The following is a 26560-nucleotide window of genomic DNA, read 5'->3' as shown; positions in this document are numbered from 1 at the left end:
ATGCTCCTTCACTGGCTGCATCCGCATTAAAATAAAATAATAGTTTGATTATGTTGATATTAGTTTTATTTTGGAAATTAAAATCAAATCAAATTATATTTTTTCTATATAATTTTTTTTTAACTTTAAACTAAATATTAAATGATTTTCTAAATTCCATTGCAACCAAGTTTAAATTGATCCGATCTTGTTAATTACATATCAGTCAAAAGACTTATTGTCACCTTAGATTTAGTTTATTGTCAAACTATCATTTGTTAAGTTTTAAAAATTTAAATATTTATCCATCAACTATTAAAATTAACGAAATTTATTATTATTAAAGGTATAATTATCATTTAACTAATAATATTAAAAAATATAATTTTTTAATTTTAATTTTAAAAACTTATAATTTTTTTTAGTTAACTTCAATCTAAGCCGTAAAGCAAGAGTAGGGGGCGGACAAAACCTTGAAAGAGGCAGTTGATTTAGATAATATTTTATTAACTAAATTGAAATATTACAAATAGATTATTTAGAAAATTACTGAATATAAAAAATTATTATATTTAATAAAATTTAATAGATATATATAATAATTGTGTTTAATTGAAGGTAATATCATAATACTAACATATAATTTTACTTAAATATCATTAAGTATAATTATTTAAAAATCTATTTCATATTATTTCTTATATTGATTAAAAGTAAAGGTATTTTAGTTGTAAAAAATTAATTAATAAGAATAAAATTATAATAATACTTAGATTATCTTGATAATTTTTAATAGATTATCATCTACATTATTTATCACATAATTATTAATAATAAAAAATTATCATTATTACCAAACTAAATAAAATAATATAAATAATAAAAAATAAATTATTAAAATAATTTTTATTAACCAGAAACCAAACCGCCCGAAAAGTTAAGAGGAAAAAATGCATCATCGTAATTTGGTCATTGGGTGGATTTGCTTCTGGTTGATGACCAAGATTTGATAAAGCTTCGCAACATTGGATGGACATTAAACTGAAATAATCAAACAATGCAGACACAATCAAAAAACACTCCCCAAAACTGAGGGAATTACAGATTGCTCGTCACCCAACCCTATAGTAATGCTTACAGGACATTTTACCTCTTCCACTTGTTATTGTTCTCGTCCTATTGACTTCCCTCTCTTGTAAAGCCCTAAACCTCTTCGACTTTCTTTGATGATTGAATGATTCCTAAGTTTACAGTGAAAATAATTTATAATCTCAAATCTGGTTAGAGAGACGTGTTTGGTTTCAAAAGTCAGAGAGATGACCGACGGAAAAAGAATTTGGGCTATTGCCCATATTCCAAGAGAACATTGACGAAGAAAAATATGGCTTCTTTTTGGACGATGAAACTTGTATTCCGATCATCAGAGAAGAGAAAAAAGTAAAACTTAACAACAGAAGATTAAATAAAAAAATAATCTTAAAGATGTGCCTTCTTTTTGGACGATGAAACTTTAATCTATGATTTGATCAATGGATAGATGAAGTGTATCTTAAGATATTGGAAATGAATCTATCAAGTTAAAATTATGAATTCAGGAAATAAAAGTTTCACGATAAACTAAAAACTAATCACCCAGAAGGGTTGCAAAACAAAATTTAGGACAAACACATTTCGCCCTACGGTAAGTAAAAACTAAAGGAAAACATGAAAAATAGCTTTGTCTAAATTATATAATATTCCTACTAACACACAGCTTCCACAGCAAGTCTTTTGACAACACTTCCGCAGTTAGTTGTGCCAAGCTTATCTTCAGAAATGTCAATGGAACATGTCTCCTTTCCGACACACTCCTGTTGAAGCACCGGCAATATGTCTTGCTCAGTTTGACAAGTCCCCGCTTGGAAAGATCCGCATGTTCCTTGTGGATCACCAAAACTGGCAAACTTAATTGCAGAGATTGGCCGTCCATTACATGACAACTCCAATGTCTTCTTCTCGTACGCGTTACCACATACTGATCCCACCACCAGCGTTTGGAAATTTACCTGCCATGGATTGCCGCCGAATTCCTCGAACAACACCAAGGTATTTTCACCATCTTGCAGAAAAGACCGAGGCACATGGTACCTAAAACAAAAGAGAGAAATCGTTAGTTCAATAGTTCTATGTGCACGAACAACGAGTACAGATTTCAGTCTCACCATCTTTGAGAAGGCTGGCCACAGTTGGTGACACACTTGTTGTTGTCATATTGGCCGCGATAGTCACAAGGATCAGAGCTACAGCCGTCGGCTTCAGCCAAGTAGCTAGGCCAGTAACGGCCGAGGTTGTAGCCATTAACCCAGGCGAAACCTTTGCCCATTCCTTGTAAATCCAATACAACAGGATCGTTGCCAAGAGGGGCTTTGAAAGTAGTCTTGTACCATGTCATTTTACTGTTTGAGGGGACATTTTCTGCCGACCAACCACAGGTCTCATTAGTGCTTGCTTTACTGTAAAACTTATTGTCTTCCAAGCTGGTCAAGCCAACTTCGTATGTCCATTTGTGACAAGACAAATCCTTTATAACAGTCTCGTCGCCCTTCTGTCCTATCAGTTCAACCGGACCAGTGATTCCAGTTTGTACCATGTCAAACACTGGACCATAATTCTGTCACATGAAACAAGAATTATGTAAAATTCATTACAATGAGAGACAATGTAATGAATTGGTTAGAATTAGAAAATACCTGCAATCCAACAGTTACACTAAGCAATGATATTTGATTCTTTCCAGGATTTAACTTGACTTGTTGCTGGAAAACATCTTTGAAAACCCCATATTTGGTCCATTGAGAACCTGAAAGAATAAGGGAAAATGATTATTACAAAAATATTATAAAAAAGATCACAAGCATTAAAATAAAATGAATTTTTTTATCGAAAGATCTGTAAAAACAATCTCCTAAAGGAATGATTTGGAAGATCCAAAACAAAAAAAAAATAGTATTTGAATGTAACAAAATAATAGAGCCAGTCAATCGATATAGATTGATTCGAGATCAAATCAAGTTCAACATAACACCTATGAGTATATAAGAAATGTATTGAATTGATTTTTTTCAATGAATCAATCCCATTGCAACTTCAAATATGAGATTCGAAAGATTTAAAGTTTAGGGTTTAGGATTTACCAATATGTTCTCCATTGACAAATGCATGAAGTACTATGCCACTGGTATTAACTCGAAGAGTCATATTATCACTCCAAATTATGTCATCTGGCTTGAGGTCCACACTGTTTCATTGCCAAAAACTGAATTAGAGCAAATGAAGTAAATCCTGATATGCGAGATCATAAAAAGAGAACAATTACCTTGTCATATACCAGAGGTAGTCACTAGCATCATTTATTACTTTTTGGTCAATAAGGAAACTAGCGGAAAAGCTTCCTTTTCCTTGAACTACAGGTTCATCAATGGCCTCAGGCCTCCAAACCCATTTGAGAGAAGATGGTTCATTTTCAGCCTGGTTTGGCTTCTTAACGATCACTGATGTTTGAGTGTTCACCTTAGCAGTATTGTAAGCTTCGGTTTTACAGTCAGGAAGAATGCTAACAGACCATGCTGGAACAACATAATCACTTCCCTGGAAAGTGATTGTAGCATCACCAGTAGTATTTGCGTTTCCAAAAAAGCAACTTGATCCTTCCTCAGTTGCATAAACAGTGGCCTTCACATCAAATTTGCATAATTCAATAAGCTCCTAAGCACTTTTCATATGGGAAATAAGAGTTAAAAATAAATAGATCTTACTGTGACAGAATTTCCAAAATCAGTGGTGGAAACATTGCCATGGGTAAGGGTCTTCTCCATTGCCTTCAAGACCGTGTGAAGTTCCTTCAAATGTCCCCACTTTGGCTGATTGAGATTTCCTAGGATTTTTTTATAAATATAATTAGTAAATATTGATTATTTACATACGCAGATGCAGAAATACAAATTCTAGAATTATGAACTCACCAAATTCATCAAGAGGTGCATCATAGTCATAGCTTGTAGTGAGATAAGGGCCACCCGATGTTCTACCAAAGTTAGTCCCACCATGGTACTGAAAAAAGAAACCCAGCTGAGTTTTAGCAATCAATTTCTTTTTTGCAATATGATTGATTAGATGTCATTTTATTTTAAATTTAAAATTATCTAATCAGATTTATCTTTTTGTACTCAAAATAAAAATGGATATACATTATTTTATAGTTTTTTAAAGTTGTATGTTAAGTTTTAAATCCAATTTATTTGGTAAGAACTTACCATGTAATAGTTTTGAAACGTGCCTCCAGTTTGGAAAAATCTTGCCACAGAAAAGGCAAGGTCCTCGGCAGTCCTGTGTGGGTCTTTGCCTCCCAACTCTTAAACCTTAGTTAAAAAATAAAAACATAAACTTTTCTATTAGGGTAACAATTTGATAACAACAATTTAATAATAAACAAAGGCAAAATAAAGAAAAACCCACCAGCCTGTCCAATTTTCAGTCCACATTTTGGGGCTATTGGGATCATTTGGTGTGAATGAATCGCAATACCAACCATTGCATGTGTTGATCTAATAATAAATCAAAATAAAACAATTAATTAATTAACCAAAACAAAAGAGAAGAAAATATTCTAAACCCAAAACAGAAAACGAATTTTAATTATATATATTTATATACCATTGGCTGGGGTGCATCATTCTCTTGGCACATGATCCATGGAACTCCAACATCAAGAGATTCAGCCATTTTAGCACACCAGTCGAGATAAACTTTCCCAGCTTCTCCATAATTTGATATCATGTTCCCATATTCATTCTCAATCTGTCAACCCAGAAAATTTTAACAGATTAAATAAATATTTTGACTGTAACAGTTACAGTAAAATTTAACCGTGGTTGTATATATACCTGAGCGATAATAATAGGGCCACCTTGAGATGCAAAGAGTTTTTCTTGTTTAACCATATCTACTATCAAAGTTGTAAAATTTTGCATTTCATTCTAAAAAATTATTTAAAAAAAAAAGTCAGAAATCTAAAACCAGAAATAAAAATATTATAAAAAGAGTTAATATTTTTCCACGTACCATAAATACTTCGTTTACAGTTCGAAACTCTTGTACACCGGGCATGTTATGTAGCCAAACAGGAAACCCTCTGATGAATGGAAAGTTAAGATTATATTGTTATTAATGGAAGATATTTATGTGAAGATGAAGATGGAATTTTAAGTTGATAGAAATTTATTTACCCGTAGTTCCATTCAGCACAAACATAGGGTCCAATTCGAAGAACAGCATACAAGCCTTCGTCTTGAATGGTTTTAATGAACCTTATAAGATCAAGATGACCAGAGAAATCATACTGGCGACGTGCTGGCTCATGGGCATTCCAGAAAACATAAGTCTCTATTGCATCCAAGCCGCCTTCCTTTGCTTTCCTTATAAGATCAGGCCACATCTGTAAATCAATATTAACAAAAACTATGTTAACGGTTATACAGTGAAAGTAAACATGAAAAAGAAGAGGAACAGATGCTACTTCTGGTGTGCTTCTGGGGTAATGAATGGACCCAGAAAGCAAAACCCTATGCTGCCCATCAATGATGATGGCTCTTCCATCATGGGAAACATTGTAAGCACATGAAAGGCTGATGAAAACAGCTTGAAAAAGCAAACAAAGAAGATGGGCATAACAAACTGATCTGTAAGACGCCATTGGAAAACGATTTGAAGCTATTGATTTAGCAATGTATTTATACATATGTTTGAAACATTAGTCAGATAAGAAGTAGAATTTTGAGAGTACCTAATGTTTCGTTGTAAAGTTTCAATTAACTTCTAAAAATATGCAACAGCGTATTTAAATTAATAACAAACCATATTATAAAATTATAAATAATTCATAATCTACGAATTCAATATGCTTATAATTACATAAATGGCTAATAATTTGTGTTTAAGATTGAGAGTAATACATATCTTAGAAGTTCAAAAGGTAACAAACTAATAACGTTAATGCAATAAAAGGAAATATAAATTAGATTTCTCTCTTAGAGATCCAACATTATCAGAAGACTTCTAAGATTATCCTTCAATTAATCCACGTGTCAGGAGACTTCTATTAATTTGAAATTCAGTGGACCAAGCTACCCATCTTTATCTTGTTATAGAAGATTATTGCAAAATAATTTTGAAAACGGAGATATATGTACAATAAAATGCTGAAATTTTCAATATATATATATATATATATTGAAATGTTGAAAATGGAAATTATGCATGGAACTTTTACATTCATTCATATAATTAGGAAAGGCCAAAGAACTTATTCCCACCCAAAGTTTAATACATTTATAAATTTATATCCATTAATTATTGAAAATTCAAACATCCACCTATAAACTATTGAAAATAACAGAATCAGTTAAGTTTAAAAGGTAAAATCATCATTTAATTAATAATATATTTAAAATAATAAAAAATTATAAAATTTTCTTTAGTTTTAAAAAATTAACAATTTCCTTTGTGATTAAACTTTGAAATATTATATTTTTTTCTTAGGTTTTTCTTTCCTTCTTTTTTTGGCATCGTCATCGATTGTCTTCTCTCTCCCTCACTTTTTTGGCATAAAAAACCAGACAACGACGCGACAATTGTCTTTGTCTTTGGATGAAGACACCTCATCTTTGTCCGGGAAATTGAAATTTTTAGCACTATTTTATTCCGTGTATACAAAATTGCCACCTATCCTAATGCTTTCACAAATATACCACAACAGTACTCACCTTCCCCAAAATACCCCTCTTTAGTCTTTCATACATAAATTCTCTCTCCTCTTCTCTGCAACTTTTTTTTCTCTTCTTCCTCTTCTTTCAAAATGATAAAATAATCACTATCACTTCTTCCTCATCTTAAAAAACAAAAGCAGAAAGAAAAAAACTAAATTTTTCAGATTAAGAATTTTTCAAAGTAAGGATTTAAAAAAAAAAGAGCAACCACAAAAACTCAAACACATCCACTGTATAAACCTTAGAGGAAATGATGATGGGAGAAGACTATGTAACAGTATTTAACTGGAAAAAGATAAAAAATTGAGATTTAAAGATTTAAGTGAAACAAAAAAAACTGGATATTTAACTTTAAAAAAAAAAAAAATTGGCGTGAAAGTTACTGTGTAACGCCAACCCTTAATATATGTATATATATTTTATATATATAATATTAAATAATATTATTATAATATAATATTACATATATAATATAAAATATATTATATATAAAATATAATATATAATATAATATATTTAATATTATTATAATATTATATATAATATTAAATATATTATAATATATTTTTTATATATATAACAGTAAAGGTTGGCGAAATCGCCAACCCTTGGCGGCGCCAAGGGTTGGCGATTTCGCCAACCTTTATTAACTATTATATATATTATAATATAATATATATATTATATTATATATATTATAATATAAAATATTATATTATATATATATTATTAATATTATATTATATGTTATAATATAAATATTTTATATATTATTATAATATTATATATATAATATAATATATATAATATATTATATTATAATATATTTTTTATATATTATATATATATAATAGTAAAGGTTGGCGGAATCGCCAACGTCAAGGTTGGCGATTCTGCCAACCTTATTAATTATTTTTTATATATATATATATATATATATATATATATATATATATATATATATATATTAAATTATATAATATATTATAAATAATATAATATATTATAATATTAAAAATAAAAAAAAATGTAGTACGCCAACCCTTAGCACCAAAAGGGTTGGCGTCCTTTTTTAATTTATTTTAATAATATAATAATATAATATATTATATAATATATATAATTAAAATATTAAAATTATATATTTATATATAATATTATAATATATATGAATACATATTATAATATTATATTATAATATATTTATATATATATATATTATAATAATATAAAATATATATATATGTATTCATATATTAATATTATATATATATATGTAAAAGGAGTCTGGGTTGGCGATAAGGGAAACTGGCCTGTAGCATTAATGTAGAGTGGGCTCACCCTTTATAAAGCAAAACAAGTGGTGTGGGAAAAGTTAGCGTAATAATTCCCAAAATTTTCAGTTTGTTTTTTTTTTTCTGTTAATATATTATATATATTTTGTTATATAATTATATATTATAATATTATATATTATGTAATATATTATATAATTATTTAATTATATAATTAGAATTATATTATATATAATATATTATAATATATAATTATAATTATATAATATATTATATTATTTTATTATATATTATATATATATATATATATAATACTTAATAAGGTTGGCGGAATCGCCAACCTTTATTATTATATATATATAATATATTATATATATATTATAATATAATATATTATATATATTGTATTTTATATATAATATTATAAAATATATATAAAAAATATTTATATTATTATATATAATATAATATTAATAATAATATATAATAAAATATTTTATATTATAATATATATAATACAATTATAATATAATATATATTATAATATAATATAATATATATATTATATTATAATATATATATAATAGTTAATAAGGGTTGGCGAAATCGCCAACCCTTGGCGGCGCCAAGGGTTGGCGATTTCGCCAACCTTTACTGTTATATATAATATATAATATTAATATATATATATATAACAAGTACTGCAAGTGGAAGTGCTTCTCGTGAAGTGGGCACAGCTATTTCCAAAAGTGCTTCCATAATAGCAGAAGCACTTCAGGCCTGTGAAGAGAGAGAAGAGAGAAGACACAAAGTCTCCATGAGAGAAGACTGGAGATTGAAATATTATTACATATATATATTAATATTATATATATATATATAATATATAACATATTATAATATAAAATATTATATATAATAAAATAATATATAATATATTTATAATATAAAATATTATATATATTATTAATAATATTATAATATATTTTATATATTGTTAATAATATTATAATAAATATACATATAATTATAATAATATATATATTAATATTATATATATAATATATAATATATAATTGCCAAAGGTTGGCGGGGTTGCCAACCCTTGGCACCCCGCCAACCTTTGGCAATATTAATATATATATATATATATATATATATATATATATATATATATATATATAATTTATATTATAATATATTATATATAATAAAAATATATATTAATATATTATAATATATTATATATATTATTATTATTATTAATATATTAATAATAATATTTATATAATATAATATATGTATATATTATTGTGAGGGTAGGCGAAATCCCTTATCAATTTATTTTATATATTAAATTATATAATATTATAATATAATATAATATAATATAATATTATATTATAATATAATGGCTTGGTGCCTGGTGACGCCAACCCTTTGCCTGTAAAAAAGTATTATGGGTTGGCGGAAACGCCAACCCCCAAAAATTATAAAACGCCAACCCATGCCAACTATTTAAAATTTTTTTTTTCTAGTTTTCTTTTTAATTAAATACCCAATCTACCGATAAGATTTCTAGTTTTCTGAAATCTGAAATCTACCGAATAAGATTTGCCAATCAGTTTTATTCTTCAGTTTTTTTTTCTGACAACCTTTTTAACTTTTTTTCAGTTTTTTTTTTAGTAAAGAATTGTTAATCTGAAATCAATTTCCTTTTTCAGTTTTTTCCTTTCTTCTTTTATTTTTGAAACATTTATTCTATTTTCTACATGATTCTTTTATCACTTGAAAGATGAGAAAGAAGAGAAAAAAAGTTGCAGAGAAGAAGAAAGAGAGAATATACGCTTGAAATATTGAAGAGGGGTATTTTGGGGAAGGTGAGTACTGTTGTGGTATATTTGTGAAAGCATTAGGATAGGTGACAATTTTGTATACACGGAATAAAATAGTGCTAAAATTTTCAATTTCCCTCTTTGTCCAATGACAAAGACATTCTTCGTCTAGCTTTTTATGTAGAATAAGGAGAAGGCTTAAAAAAAAAAAAAACTTAGGTAAAAAATATAATATTTCAAAGTTTAATTACAAAATAAATTGTTAGTTTGTTAAACCTATCGGGTAAATAGATAATATTAATTGGTTTTATTAATGTTAACATTTAACGGGTGAATGTTTGAGTTTTTAATAATTAATGAATACTAATTTGAAAATAAGTCCTTTGGCCAATAGAAAATTAAAGAAATATATATATATATATATATTATATATATATATATATATATATATATATATATATATATATATATATATATATAATTACAGAATAAATGAAATAAATGTTTATTTTATACATGGAATGATGATAAATAATATTACGTAATAATATATAATTAAAATATAATTCTCCCTTGATTATTCTTTACTTTTTCCATCAATCAAGCAAAATATAATGAAATAGGTTAAAGCTGCTTGGTTTGCGGCTTTTATTATTTTAAAATTTTACCAGAAATAAATATATAAATCCAGGGTTGTTAAGGCAACTTTATCTGTTTTTAAAATTAAATTTGAAATTGAGGATAAAAAGCTAAAATCTTTTTAAAATCTAAAAATGCCTCTTTTGTAATTGTATAAAGAGATCTTATTTTTTGCATTTTGATTTCGTTTCCTTATAAATTACTTTTTATTTTCTTGGATTTTGTGTCTTCAAAAGGAGAAATAAACAATTGTCAAATATTTTTCTAGACAAAAAAGTAATAAATAGGCAATTTAAAATAACAATGAACATTAAAAACTTAAAACAGACTAAATTGTTATCTTATTTTTAAATTTAGGGAAGTAATTGTACTCATCATATTGTAGCCCTATAATTGAGAAATTAACAATTTCACATTAATTTTTATTTGAATGCCTAAAAACATGATAGTCAAATTGTGTATCAAAAATATAAATTTTTGTATTATATATTGTATTGTATCATATAATACATCTTTTAAAAATAAATTAATTAAAAATTATAATTGACTCGTCATTATTTTAATAAATATCATAAACACTCTTAAAATATAATATTTTTTTACGTATATCCTTATTATATCATCATTTTGAATAAAAAATATGTATTCATCTATATCGATAATATGTATGATGTTATATATATTTATTATATTATATTAATTTGATATATATTATGATACATATTATTTTTCACATGTATCATATCATATCATAGGACTCATATCATGTATTGTAGAATACTGATAGCTATACGTAAATGTGCTTCTAGATAAATATCTTAATCTAAATAAGTTGGGTCAATGATATTTTTAGGCTTAAACCACATACTTCAATGCGAAATTAAATTAAAGCCCCCATCCTACTCTAAACTAAGTAAAAATGCCCTCTTTTCCATTTCATAAGCAAAAATTCCCCTTTTTCAAAGCCTCAAACAAAAATGCCCCAATTTTTTTAAAATACCAATACTACCCTTTACCATTCCTATATAAACTCTCTCTCTTACCTCTTTTACATCATTCAAACTTTTATTCTCTCATTCATTTTTACTTAATATTTGATATTATGGGTTCATTCAAAATGAAGAAAATTCATATTTTTTAATTTGAATAAAAAAAGTTAATTTATCAGAATAAGATATTTATACGAATTTTAACCCAAAATTTAATTTAATTTATTAAATCAAGTTCATATATTATATAAAATGGGGCATTTAAATATTTGATAATATATTAGGGGATTAAAAAAAGTTTAAAAAATAAGAGGTTTGATATTAAACAATGTATGAAGATTTTAAATGAAATATTAAGAAAATATAGGAATATTTTGATAAAATATAAGAGCATTTCAATACAAAACAATGTATGAGTATGTTAAATAAAATATTAGATAAATATAAAGGGTATTTTAAAATTAGAGAAAATATGACCCATAAAATAAGAGGGCATTTCAATATTATAAGAATATCAGGTCGTATATGTTAAAAATATAGGAGGTATTTTGATTTTTTAATATATTAGGGGGTTAAATAAAATATTAAAAAAATACAGAAGACATTTTGAGATGAATCAATATATGAAACAAACATTTTGATAATAGACAATTTATGAGAGTATTAAAAAATATAGGAAAATTACGGAGGGCATATTAATATTCGACCATATATGAGGGGGTTAAATAAAATTTTAGAAAAATATATGGGTCATTTTGATATTGATAAATGTTTAATGTGGATTTTTTTTAATGATAAATGACTTTTTTTATTAAACCAAAACTGGTCATTGTAGGATTGATAATTAAAATGATTAGTTATGTCGTTATTTATTTCAAAGGAAAATGAATTTAATGTGATTTATTCACAATGAAGTATATTGGAAGTTTTAAAAAATTAGTTAAAATTCCATTCGAAACAATACTTGATAGATTTATCCAACTATTGTGTGAAAAGTGTGATATTAATCTGATCCAGAACTACATTTTGCTATGCATAAAACCAAAAAGTATTGAGCTCGACTCTCTTATAAAAATCGAAAATGATGAAAATGTGAAGGGCTTTATTGATATGTTGAAATACTTCCATGAATGTATTTTAGTTTTTGTTACATGTACTGCCATTGAATGATAAGGAGAGGAAGAAATAGGTGGCAACAATGATGGTGAAGTGAAAAAGGAATCCGATGGAAAAAACTTGATGGATTTTCGTAATAATGCATTCTATATTGTTGTAGGATGGGTTCACGAAAAAAAAAAAGGTTCCAGATTGGGGTGACTTTGATGGGAATGAGACGACTGATATTCCTCTTAATGAGTCGGACTTTAGGAATACGTCACCTATTAACTGTGATACAAATAGTTTTCAGTTTGAAGATCCTCTTCAGGATAGTAGGAATTATTATGGACCATTCTTTTGATAATGTTCCCATTGATCTACTTAAATGGTTACCCAGTTTTTCTCCACACCTTTTAACAACATCAAATGGTGCAGAATCGATGTGAGAGGAGAATGCTGTAAAACTTAGTGATATTTTTAATGAAAAAAAACACTTGCAAGATGCAGTTTCTTAATTTGCACTAGAGAAAAGATTCTAGTATAGAATGGTCAAATCAGACACAATGAGATGGAAGATTAAGTGCTTTAATGAGAAATGCAAATGACTTATATCAGGAAAAATAGTAAAACCCAGTCAAGTATTCTGAATTTGTGAAATGAATCACACGCACACATGTTTAATAAATCAGATAAAGTCACATCATAGACAAATTGGGGCTCGAGCTTTAGGCCAATTAATGAAATCAAAGTCTGTATTGATTGATCATATTTATCAGCTTAAAGGGATCATTATTGACATTACCGACATGTATAAAATTGATATATCATATTCATAGGTTTGGCAGGTGAAAAAGAGCAATTTTCCCCTCCCTTGGGATTCCTTTGTAGACCCCTCGATGTGGTTACTATTTTAAAAATCGTATTTTTCCCCCTTCCTTGTGGCGTTGATTCAACTCGGGGATATTTATCAGACCTGCGAGTCCTCGAGTTGAAAAGTTTTCCCCTGAGATGACACATCGACATGAAAATTTTGTATTTTTCGATCAAAATCTTAGTTTTCGACTACCATTTCAACAACAAATTATTTTACACGTACTAAAACACAATAACCCTAAACTGATTCATCCAAAACAAACAAAAATTAAGCCGCAAAATCAATTGTTCAAATTCAAAAATTCTAAGCTAAAAATATCTAAAATTTTTATTTAATTGGTAAAATCTAAACACCAAAATAATTCAACAAGATAAGAGATGACTTAGTCACCTTCTTTGTCATTTTCATCATTGAAAAACATAAAAAATGTTGTCTAAAAAGCTGAAAATGTCATTGTCATCGTTACTCCGTAGAAGGTTCAAGAATTCTTTATTTTGGGGACAGTGAATTGAGGAAAAGATGGGTGGGGAATTTTTGCTTAAGTTTAAAAAATTGGATAATTTCATAAAAACCCTTAATGTTTAGAATAATTATTAATCACCCTACTTTAAATTACATTTTTCCGTATTTAATAAAATAAAAAATATTAATTGAATGTCATTGAAAATTTTCTTCTTACAATTGAAAATGCGAAAATATTAAATAACATTATAAAATAATTCTTTTCCAAATTATGAATAATATAAAAGATAAATTATAATTTAGGAAAAGGAGAGCTCTTTTAACTTAAATTCTTTAGAAAATCTTCAACCGAAAATGCATGTTTAATTTAAGTCAAAATTTTATATTGAAAGATCGAGTCCATACATAGAGTTTAATCGGGATTGCACTAGTGATTATAATTTCTCCATCCTTATCTTCAAAATTATGATAAACAATTTGAATATATGGATAATGTATTAAATATTATTTTATCTTTAATTCAAAATTATCTCATCATTACCTGTATATTTAAATTGTGTACTAAAAATGTATATGTATAGTTTTATTGAATTATAATTAACAAAAAAATGGAAAATATTTATTAATTTAAACTCCAACTGGAAACTTTTAGTTGATCTTGATTTATTGTCATTTTATAAAATCTATTTTCAAAAAATTTTAATATTATTTTCTATTTACTTGATCTCACCTTCATCTTTCCTGCTTTATGTTAATCATAAATGTCTTAAATTATACTTTTTGGAAGTTTCGAATTCGACTTTAAATTAATAAATATTTTCGAAAATTAATTTACTTGATTGTAATGTATCTTATTTAAAAATTTTTATGATTTTTTTTCCGTAAATATATATGTACCTCAATTGAAAAACAAACCTAGAGAAAATATAATCTAAGCTCACTCTCAAAAAGAAGAACAAAAAGTTCTAGATAATAACGAAAAACCGATTATAAAAAATAACAAGTTAGCTCTTGTTATCATCTTATAATACATTTTCTCTCATCTCAATAATAACATCATAGACGTAAACTCTCATAAAAATTTCTGACTGAATCACGTAAAAATTATTTGTGTCATCTTTTTTTCTATCTTAACTCTTTATATTCTTTTGCTTCTAAATCTCATTGATTTTATTTACTTCTCATTTGCGCAATTTTACTTGTTTTTCATTGCTTTTACTTATCTGCTTACGAACGACCATACAAATGGCAAATGAAGATTTAAATATAAATGCTATATTTATATATCCTAACCTCGTTTAATAATCATTAAAGATTGTATTTTTATTTATTTATTTATTTAAGTGATTGAGATTTGAAAATAAAGCATTGTATGTAAAATATATCAATGCTAGATTGTTTATGTTTTGCAAGTAAATAGAACACTCCAAAATTAATCCTTAAATGTATATTTAGATGTAATAATTAGTGGACAATAACTAAATAATTCTTCAACATAAAACTCATAATGGATCTAAGGTCTAACATCTTGATAAACGACTAACAACTAATGATTAGACTATATTGAATTTATAGTTTATAAAAAAGAATGTTCTGTCGTGCTTATCGAATGAGGGATTGTAACATCCCTCCTTAGAAATACTACCCATCGAAGGAGAAATGTTACAAATTAATATCCGGAGCGTCTATTTTTTTTCTTTTAAAATACTTTAAAATAAACGCATCACTAAAAGTGTTTAGAAAATATTCTAAGAAAACTGAAAATCTAGAAGCGAACAAAAAATGTATATACTCATATGAAAACTCATCTGAAAGCATCTGAAAACAGGGAGTAATCATATACAGTTGTATAATCATCTCAAAAAGATCAAAATTTGATAAGAATATGTCACTGTATGCATGTAATATAAACCAGAGATAACCTGCTCCAGTCAGATCTATCTTCGCTGACCTGACCCTGCCTCGTAGCTATCTCGATCACATGTACCTACAATCATGAAAGAAAAGGAAGTGAGAGATAAGAACACTCAGTAAGGGGAAAAGATTAAGTAAACTATCTCATTTTCTATTCTAACTCACTCTTGGGACTCAATCCCACATCATAACCTCTATAAGAAATTGAGGAGATAATCTAGTTCATTCTTTACTATTTGGGTCATACTTTGTCCCATATGGTGTCTATTTGATACTTTTTGGAAGCTAACTATAGAGATTTAACACTTTTCTAAGCTTGAGCTCTCTTCTTTTCTCTCACTACACCATTTCTGAATCTGAGTTAAGCTCTACTGCGAGCAGACCCTACTGTGGGTCTATGTCCTACTACGGACGTGCCCTACTGCGGGTAGTGTAGTGTAAAGTACCCCCTCATAGTTCATAGCATGCATGCATGTCTTATATCTTACAATTCTTGCTTCCATCTAAATCTATTCATAACTCACCAGACCATATTCTTGGGACGACCCCTGAATCTTGAGCCCCAAATTCTTTTTCTTATTTTTTTTCCTTTTCTTCTTCTTTTCTTTTTCTCTCATTTCTTTCCTTTCTTTTCCTTTCTTTCTTCCTTTCCTTTTTCTCCTCCTTTTCTTCCTTTCTTTCTTTCCAAAAACTGTGAAATACTGTTCATAGGACAGTCATTTGGCAAGACAACCTTCTTTTTTATACAATTTAACAACCCAAATGATTTCTAATTCATATAAGCTATATATCATTTAAAAGAGGATTCAAAGAGATTTCCAACAAGCTATAATAGCACTCATAATTCTTTAGATAAGACAGTCAAAATGTGAGATGAAATCAATGACAAAAAACCTCTCCCCTGTTTATTTGGTAAAATAGTCCTTTTTGTTCTTACAATATTTAATAGTCCAAATGATCTCTAATTCATACTATATATCATTGGAAAGAGGATTCAAATAGATTTCCAACAAGCTATAATAGCACTCATAATTCATCAGATAAGACAGTCAAAACATAAGATGAAATCAGTGGCAAAACTGTAAATATTATACAACTCTCTGCCATGAACAAAATCACACACATAGATATCCCAAATAGCAAAACAACATTTTTCAACTTCAAAATCATCATTTATAACATAGATCCAAGGAATCAAAAGCTTAAAATATGTAACATATCAATGATGATACCCCTTACCTTGCTTCAAGCTAATCTTTGTAAGTTGACTCACTCCTCCTTGTTTTGTTTCCTTTATCACCAAAATCACCTTAAATCATCACCAAAACATATTAACATATTTATATAACATGCATTCAATATATATAAACATAGGAAGAGGGAAAAAGAAAGAGATCTTTTGGTTACTAAGCTCTAAAAGTGTTTCTTCTTCTTTTCTTTCCTTACTCTTCTTTCAAACTCTTCAAATCATCTATTTTCCTTTTAAAAATGAAGAAAACAAGCATGAAGAGGCTGGCTGCTGGAGTTTTACGGGAGAAGATGATAGAAAACACTTGTAGCTTCATTTTATTGTTTTTTGTCTTTTCTCTTTTTTATATAATTTCCTTTTTCTTTTTCTTTTTTTTTAAATTTCTTTATATATATCTATATATTTATATAGATATATATATATAAACACACACACACATGCATGTGAACATATATATTTAAAACTGAAAATATCTCGAAATATTTTTTAAAACTTGGCTTGAGAAGAAAATTTTTTAGTTTTTAAGGTTTAAGGGAAAAAAGAGATTAAATTTTAATTTATTTTTAATATTATAGATGAAATAATGATTTTGTTCTTAAAACTAATAAACTTAACCTCTCATAGGTTTGAAATTTTTAAAGCTTGAAAAATGGAGAACTTAGAAAAACAACATACTTTGAGTGGAAATAATCTTTTGGCATAATTTCTCTGCACAAACCTGTAGTAGACTTATTTAAGAATTCTTATATTTTAATTGTTGTCAACATAAGTTATCTTATGCAATACTCTAAATTATGGATATTATCTGATAATGAGAAATCCTACCAATAACTTAATTAATTTAATTGCACGTAATCCAAGAAAATGATACCAAACTCACATTTTTCTTTGCTAGTAAGAAATCGAATCTATTGATATCCTCAATGATAGTGATATCAACATTTTATTTCTAGGTATCATTATTTATTTACAATTTTGTTCAACCTACGAATCAAACTAATGAAAGCCTCATTTTATGTTATATTAGTAGTTGGTGTAGGTAAGCTCTAATAAAATTATATATAGTACGTAACTTAAATATATAGATAATATATTATTATGTAATTAAATAATACTAAATTATAAATAAAATAACATTTAAAATGTATATAAAAAATATATACATATAACCTTTAAAAGGTAATTTGAATAGTAAAAAAAGAGATTTTGTTTATAAGAGAATATAGATTCAAGTCTATTTTAATAATATATAAAGATCAAACTCTTAACTTATCTGATTTAATGATTGTGAAATTAGTCATTGAATTTAAGATTTTTTTATTTAATGTGATTAGTTTGATCGTAATATAATAATTGGATTCGGATAAATTTTTTTATTAAAAAATGTAAATATATCATTGCTTTAAAATTATATTATTATTAATTTATCACAAAAGACCATTTCAATTTTAAATTAGATTTTTTTCCGTATTTCATAAAATAAAAAATTTTAATTAAATGTCATTGAAAATTTTCTTCTTACAATTGAAAATGCGAAAATATTAAATAACATTATAAAATAATTCTTTTCCAAATTATGAATAATATCAATTTAGATTAATAAATAATATAAAAGATAAATTATAATTTAGGAAAAAGGAGAGCTCTTTTAACTTAAATTTTTTAGAAAATCTTCAACTATGGATTCAAAATATCACAACTGAAAATGCATGTTTAATTTAAGTCAAAATTTTATATTGAAAGATCTAGTCCATACATAGAGTTTAATCGGGATTGCACTAGCGATTATAATTTCTCCATCCTTATCTTCAAAATTATGATAAACAACATTATGCGTATGTATTTTTTATTCACAATTTGAATATATAGATAATATATTAAATATTATTTTATTTTTAATTCAAAATTATCTAATCATCATTTGTATATTTAAATTGTATACTAAATATATATATATAGTTTTATTGAATTATAATTAACAAAAAAATGAAAAATATTAACTAATTTAAACTCCAACTGGGAACTTTTAGTTGATCTTGATTTATTGTCATTTTATAAAATCTATTTTCAAGAAATTTTAATATTATTTTCTATTTACTTGATCTCAACTTCATCTTTCCCACTTTATGTTAATTATAAATGTGTTAAATTATACTTTTTGGAAGTTTCGAATTCGACTTTAAATTAATAAATATTTTCGGAAATTAATTTACTTGATTGTAATGTATTTTATTTAAAAATTTTTATGATTTTTTTTAGGTAAATATGTATGTATGTCAATTGAAAAACAAACCTAGAGAATATATAATCTAAACTCACTTTAAAAAAGAAGAACAAAAAGTTCTAGATAACAACGAAAAATCGATTATAAAAAATAAAAAGTTAACTCTTGTTATCATCTTATAATACATTTTCTCTCATCTCAATAATAACATCATAGACGTAAGCTCTCATAAAAATTTCTGACTGAATCACGTAAAAATTATTTGTGTCATCTTTTTTTTCTATCGTAACTTTTTATATTCTTTTGCTTCTAAATCTCCTTGATTTTATTTACTTCTCATTTGTGCAATTTTACTTGTTTTTCATTGCTTTTACCTATCTGCTTACGAACGACCATACACATAATTGCACAACCAATCTCATTCATTTTCATTCTCTTACTTTAGTCTTATGCACTTCTTATTGGTATATTCTTGCATGTCGACATATATATACACTAATATTTTAGCTTTTTTAATTTTTATTCCCATTTGTTTATGAATAATGCTACATGCATAAATTTTCGACATGTCATTAGACATTTTTTTATTTTTAATTCAAAATTACTCAATCATATGATGATATATCATATGTATACAATATACCCCAATTGTGTATTCAAAAGTTTATGCACAAAGTTTTATTGTTTGTTTAAATATGTATACCTCAATATGCAAATTTTTTTAAACTAAATTCGTTGTAAATTATTTTCTTATTTAAACAAAGTTTTCAAGTTGGTTTTATAAAATAAATGACAACAATTCATTGTTTTTTCATTTATTTATTTTTTTATACTAAACTGACAACGACAAATGAAGATTTAAATATAAATGCTATATTTATATATTCTAACCTCGTTTGATAATCATTAAAGATTGTATTTTTATTTATTTATTTATTTAAGTGATTGAGATTTGAAAATAAAGCATTGTATGTAAAATATATCAATGCTAGATTGTTTATGTTTTGCAAGTAAATAGAACACTCCAAAGTTAATCCTTAAATGTATATTTAGATGTAATAATTAGTGGACAATAACTAAATAATTCTTCAACATAAAACTCATAATGGATCTAAAGTCTAACATTGTAACATCCGAATTCAGGTGTGTCAGTAAACTCCACTTCCAAAATTACCCTAGAATGGATTTTACAACTTGTTGTGTAAAGAAATTGTAAAAGAATTAGAGAAAACTACTAAATGAGCAATATTTTTCAAAGGGGGTAAAATGGTCATTTTATAAAGATTCAAGGGACAAAGTGGGAATTAAAATTGAAGGGCACACTTGAAATTATATGGTGGTGCTAAGGGTTTTTGGTAATTGGCTAAGGATAAAATAGTAATTTATGGAAAAGATTAAGGGCAAAATGGTCCAATAGGCTTATAAATTTATTTCTATTCATTTTCTCTTCCATTTTTGCCGAGAACCTCCATTGTTGAGCTAAAAACTTTCCTTAACCAAAATTCGTCCAAAAACCTAGCTAAACCACCTAATTTCCAGAGGCCCTAGTTATAAAAAGTGTAGATCTGTCAATTCTGGTCAGTTCTAAGGTAAGAAATTTAATTTTTAAGATATGTGAAATTTGAGAGTTTGATCAATGATCATATTTTTGGTTGATTAAGGTTGCCAAGAAGAAGAAAAGAAGGTGAATAAGCTTAAATCACCTATTTGGCAAAGAAAATGTAAGAATTTCATACTTTACATACTTAAAGTAAATTTGAGTTAGGTTATTTAAATAACCTTTACTTATATCAGTATGTAAGGTATTAGAATTAAGGTGATTTATGCTTAAAAGGATAAAAGAGTTCATTAGGATTCATGATGTAATTTTTGGCCATAAGGGTAAAAAGGTAATTTTGGCCATAAGGGTAAAAATATCATTTTATGTGATATAGGTTAATTTTGCTTAATTATGTGCATAAAATATGTGAAATAACCCTTATATTAAGCCTATATTGTATAATTGAAATTAATTTGAGGCATGATATATATATAAATGCATGAGAAAATAATATAATATTTGAGAAGGAATGAAAAGAATAAGGGAAAATAACAAATGCGCATATTTCATATTATGGTTATATATGCATACATGAGGAATCATAACATATGCATGATTTAGAAAAAATAAAGAAAGAGGCTAAGTCATGCATGTTTTTACAATGACTCATATGATACAGGAAAGCAGAAAACATACTAAAAATCCTTACACGCCAGCTGTACTGTGTGGACAGCAAATAAAATAATCGGTTGTACTGTGTGGACAACCAGCTGTACTGTGTGGACAACAAATAAAATAATCGGTTGTACTGTGTGGACAACCAGCTGTACTGTGTGGACAGCAAAGAAAAAAATATCAGCTGTACTGTGTGGACAGCAAAGAAAAATATCAGCTGTACTGTGTGGACAGCAAAAGAAAAATATCAGCTGTACTGTGTGGACAGCAAAGAAAAATATTAGCTGTACTGTGTGGACAGCAAAGAAAAAAAAATATGCGTGTAAGAGAGAATTATATTTTGTATGGTGACTGTAAGTACTATCATATGTAGTCTAAATCGATCAATGAGAATGAGAGAGAAACAAATTAGTAAATATTTTATGAAAGTCATTTGCATTAGAATTATGCATACAAGCCTGTGTGGCTGATAAAGAGTTAAGAAAGATGTACGATCAGAAAATAAAAATGTCATGACACTCATACATGCATAAATCATAATGAGTGAATCATATCTGTATAGTAAGGAAATGAATAAATGTGTGAAAGAAAAGAATTATGATATGTGTTAAATGCATGTCCTGTGTCAATTATTTTGTTGTAAATAGTTCAGACACGCTGAGTATGGAAAAGATTATAAAAGATTAGTACTGGTATAAAATGCTTTAAGTGTTGAGTATGATTTTCTTACTGAGCCATAGTCGCTCACTCCATTTAATTTAATATTTTACAGGTAAAGAAATGCAGCAAAGGTTCCCGGGAAGCACTAATGAGACATGAGGCTAAGACAGGAAGGCACCATAATTTTGTTGACTTAAATGTTATGATGTATATGTAATATATATATATATATATATATATATATATATATATATATATATATATATATATATGACTAGTTTGGAAAATTAGTTATAAAGTTTCTGTGGGTGATAATTTTTTTTATGATAGTTATTATTATGTACTTATTTTATTTATTATGATTATGTGATGAAAATCCAGTCGATTGGTAGGACTGGTTTGTGTGAATTACAAATTGGGAGTGTTACAGGGCATAATGAAAAAGAGAAAAATATTCCCCGGGCCCTCTAAAATAGGGGAACTCATGCCGTTTTTCTGTAACACACCCAATGGTTAGGAGAGGTTACATTTTTGGTATCAGAGCGCGATTTTGGGCGCTTAAAGAAAGATATAATATAATGTGTGGTACTATAATACAATATATCTATGGTTTTGCATTCTAATATTGCACAGGTGCCCCTCATGTCTCATAGATCAGCTCCCGAGAATCGACTGCAGTAAGTTATTTTCTTTACCTGTATTCAAATAATAGAATATTATGTAATTACACTTATGCAGTTATTAGATGATGAGTACCACAAGACGAGGACGAGGACGGGGTCGTGGAAGGGGTATTCAGAGAGAGACGGGAGAACCGTCTAACCCTGCCCCGTCAGTTGGTTCAGGATTTGGGCTAGCAGAAATAAGAGATATAGTTCGTCAGGTGTTGACTGAAAGTCAAGATAGACCCACACCTGAAAATATAGCCAGAGATGCCATCCGAGATGAGATTAGAAGTGAGATTCGTGAGGAAGTCATAGAAGAAATCAGAAATGAAATGAGGAATGAAGGAAGAGGAGAAATTAGAGCTCAAAGGCGACTTGAGCCTATTTATTCCTTACCTAATCAACATACCCCTCATGAATTTAAAGGTACTAAAGATCCTTTAGTGGCTGATGAATGGATCAAGCAAGTGGAAAGTACTATGGATTTATTTTCTATGACTGATAGAGAAAAAGTTCGGTATGCCAGTTTCTTAATGAGGGGAGAGGCCCGCGTATGGTGGGACCTAGTTAAAGAAACCAGAAATGTGGATTTGATGACCTGGAAAGACTTTAGAAGGGTATTTGAGGCCCAATACAGAACAGCTGATGTGGTAGCAGTCAAAGTTCAAGAGTTCATTTCTTTACAGCAGGGAGAGGGTTCAGTAAAGGATTACTCTACCCGTTTTGATGTCTTAGCCAGTTTTGCTCCAGGTATGGTGAGTACCCCTAGTCTCCGGCTAGACAGATTTCTTCAGGGCCTTAGACCGGAGATAGCCTTGCATGTGCTAGCTGGACCACAACCTCCTCAAACTTATGAAGAGGCATTGGAGAGAGCATTGAGGTTGGAGGTATATGTTAATAAGCTACCCAGGAATGCACCTTCTATGTCAACACCTCCATCATTGACAGTACCCCAAACAGTGATGCCAAGTCAGTCAGCTTTACCTGCTTCACTGACTATTTCTGCACCAGTTACAACATCAGGGGGTAGTTCAATTGGCTCCAGTTTCAGAAACAATAGGGGAAAAAGAAAATTCCAGTCAAAAGCAAGTAGAAAAGGCTGGAAGAGTGACAAGAAGCCTAGAAAAGAAAATATTCTCCAATGTCAGATTTGTGGGAGACGTCATAGTGGAGAATGTTGGTACCAGCAGAAACAGGTGATTTGTTATAGATGCCGACAGCCAGGGCATATAGCAAAGGATTGTCAGAGTACCGAAGTGCCAGTTCAGATACAACCACCACAAAGCCTAATTCCACCAGTGCAACCAGGGAGAGGTACTAATGCACGGGTTTATACAGCTACCCATAGTCAGGCGGAGGCTAGTCCATCTGCAGTTACTGGTCAGCTCTTTTTCCACTATTTCTTTATATGCATTGATTGATTCAGGAGCTACACACTCCTTTATTGCACCAGGGGTTATTGAAAGGGTAGGTTTAGTGCCTGTTAGATCTACCCATTCCATTAGAATTGAGATGCCAGATGGAGGGAGTGTGATTACAGATAAAATGCTAAAAGACCAGAAGGTAGTGATACATGGGAGAGAGTTAAAGGTGGACTTGATTGTCTTTGATATGCCCGATTTTGATGTTATCTTAGGCGTGGATTTCTTAGAAAGATATGGAGTCGAGATTGACTGTAGAAAGAAAAAGGCTCGATTCCAACTCGATAATGGGGATTACTTTAATTTCGGAGAGGGCCATCAGCCTAGTATGATAATCAGTAATGTAAAAGCACAAAAATTATTAAAAAGGGGGTGTACGGGATATTTAGCTCATGTGGTGCATGAGCATGATGTTCAAAGATTGGGCGTTCAGGATGTCCCAATAGTACAAGATTTCCCAGATGTCTTTCCTGATGAGCTACCAGGTTTACCTCCAGAGAGAGAGTTGGAGTTTAGTATCGAGTTAGAACCTGGCTCAGCCCCAATTTCAAAAGCCCCTTACCGAATGGCTCCAGCTGAATTACAAGAATTAAAGAAACAGTTGCAAGAACTTTTAGATAAGGGTTTTATTAGACCTAGCCACTCTCCTTGGGGAGCACCCATACTATTTGTCAAAAAGAAGGATGGGTCGCTTCGTATGTGTATTGATTACAGGGAGTTGAATAAACTGACAGTGAAGAATAAATACCCGTTGCCTCGAATTGATGATTTATTTGATCAATTGAAAGGAGCTTCTGTGTTCTCCAAAATTGACTTGAGGTCGGGTTATCACCAGGTGAGGATTGCAGAGCAAGATATTCCAAAAACAGCTTTTCGGACTCGCTACGGGCACTACGAGTTTGTGGTAATGCCCTTTGGATTGACTAATGCTCCAGCAATCTTTATGGATTTAATGAATCGAGTATTTCATGATTGCCTTGACAAATTCCTGGTGGTATTTATTGATGATATCTTGATATACTCCAGATCAGAAGAAGAACATATCGAACACTTGAGATTTGTGCTACAAAGATTGAGAGAAAAGAAATTGTATGCCAAATTCTCTAAGTGTGAATTCTGGTTGGATCGAGTAGTATTTTTGGGACACGTGGTTACTAAGGAAGGTATAACTGTAGACCCCAGTAAAGTGGAAACAATACTTGAATGGGTGAGGCCAAAGACTGTGAAAGAGATTAGAAGCTTTTTAGGGCTAGCCGGCTATTACAGAAGATTTGTACAAGGTTTTGCTCGGTTGGCCAAACCACTTATAGCTCTTACCAGACAAGGAACTCTTTTTCTATGGACTGAAGCTTGTGAGAAGAGTTTCCAAGAGCTAAAAAGACGGTTGACTACAGCTCCTATTTTAGTATTACCAGAGGAAGGTGTAGATTATGATATTTATTGTGATGCCTCGCACAATGGCTTGGGAGCCGTGCTGATGCAAAAGGGTAAGGTGATAGCGTATGCCTCTCGGCAGTTAAAAGATTATGAAACACGCTACCCTACCCATGATTTAGAGTTAGCAGCAGTGGTTTTTGCTTTAAAAATTTGGAGGCATTATTTATATGGAGTTAAATGTAATATCTACACCGACCATAAAAGTCTAAAATATTTCTTCACTCAGAAAGACTTGAATATGAGACAAAGAAGATGGTTGGAGCTAGTCAAAGATTATGAATGTGATATTAAATATCAACCGGGTAAAGCAAATGTGGTAGCCGATGCCTTGAGTAGAAAGATTGCCATAGCTCACCTCACCATTCAGATAAAGTTACAAAAAGAGTTTCAGAGGGAACAGATTGAGGTGATAAGAAGTCAAGTGGCCAAATTGGAAATTCAACCTAATCTCTTCAATGAAATAAAAGAGAAGCAAGTAGAAGATTTATGGTGCCAGAAAATAAGTCAACAGATATATGAAGGGAAAACAACTGAGTTTCAAATGATAGATGGAGTGCTCAAGTTCAGAAACAGGGTATGTATTCCCCAAGATCTGGAATTGAGAAAGAAAATCCTAAGTGAAGCACATGATACACTTTACACTGCTCATCCTGGGGGAGTAAAGATGTATCAGGATTTAAAGAAAACTTATTGGTGGATAGGTATGAAGAAAGATATTGGTGACTATGTAGCTAAGTGTTTGGTATGTCAACAGGTCAAGGCCGAGCATCAGAGACCTTCAGGTTTGCGTCACCCACTTAG

The 26560-nt window shown here is 28.7% G+C and overlaps 1 protein-coding gene across 1 annotated transcript; it reads right to left on the bottom strand.

Annotated features, from left to right (window-relative positions):
* Window positions 1-1534: 1534 nt before the first annotated feature.
* On the bottom strand, window positions 1535-5730 carry LOC123201092 (beta-galactosidase 15-like). Its single transcript, XM_044616550.1, is given in 15 exon segments — window positions 1535-2106; window positions 2181-2629; window positions 2709-2818; window positions 3153-3256; window positions 3335-3690; window positions 3774-3892; window positions 3981-4068; window positions 4272-4363; window positions 4366-4376; window positions 4474-4562; window positions 4672-4815; window positions 4902-4994; window positions 5080-5149; window positions 5244-5452; window positions 5534-5730. Coding segments are annotated over 15 exon segments (2496 nt in total). The 5' UTR covers window positions 5711-5730; the 3' UTR covers window positions 1535-1721.
* Between the last annotated feature and the right edge of the window lie 20830 nt (window positions 5731-26560).

The sequence above is a fragment of the Mangifera indica genome, chromosome 17, assembly GCF_011075055.1.
Source record: "Mangifera indica cultivar Alphonso chromosome 17, CATAS_Mindica_2.1, whole genome shotgun sequence".
NCBI classification, from domain to species: Eukaryota; Viridiplantae; Streptophyta; class Magnoliopsida; order Sapindales; family Anacardiaceae; genus Mangifera; species Mangifera indica.
This window is presented reverse-complemented; position numbering and strand designations above follow the sequence as displayed.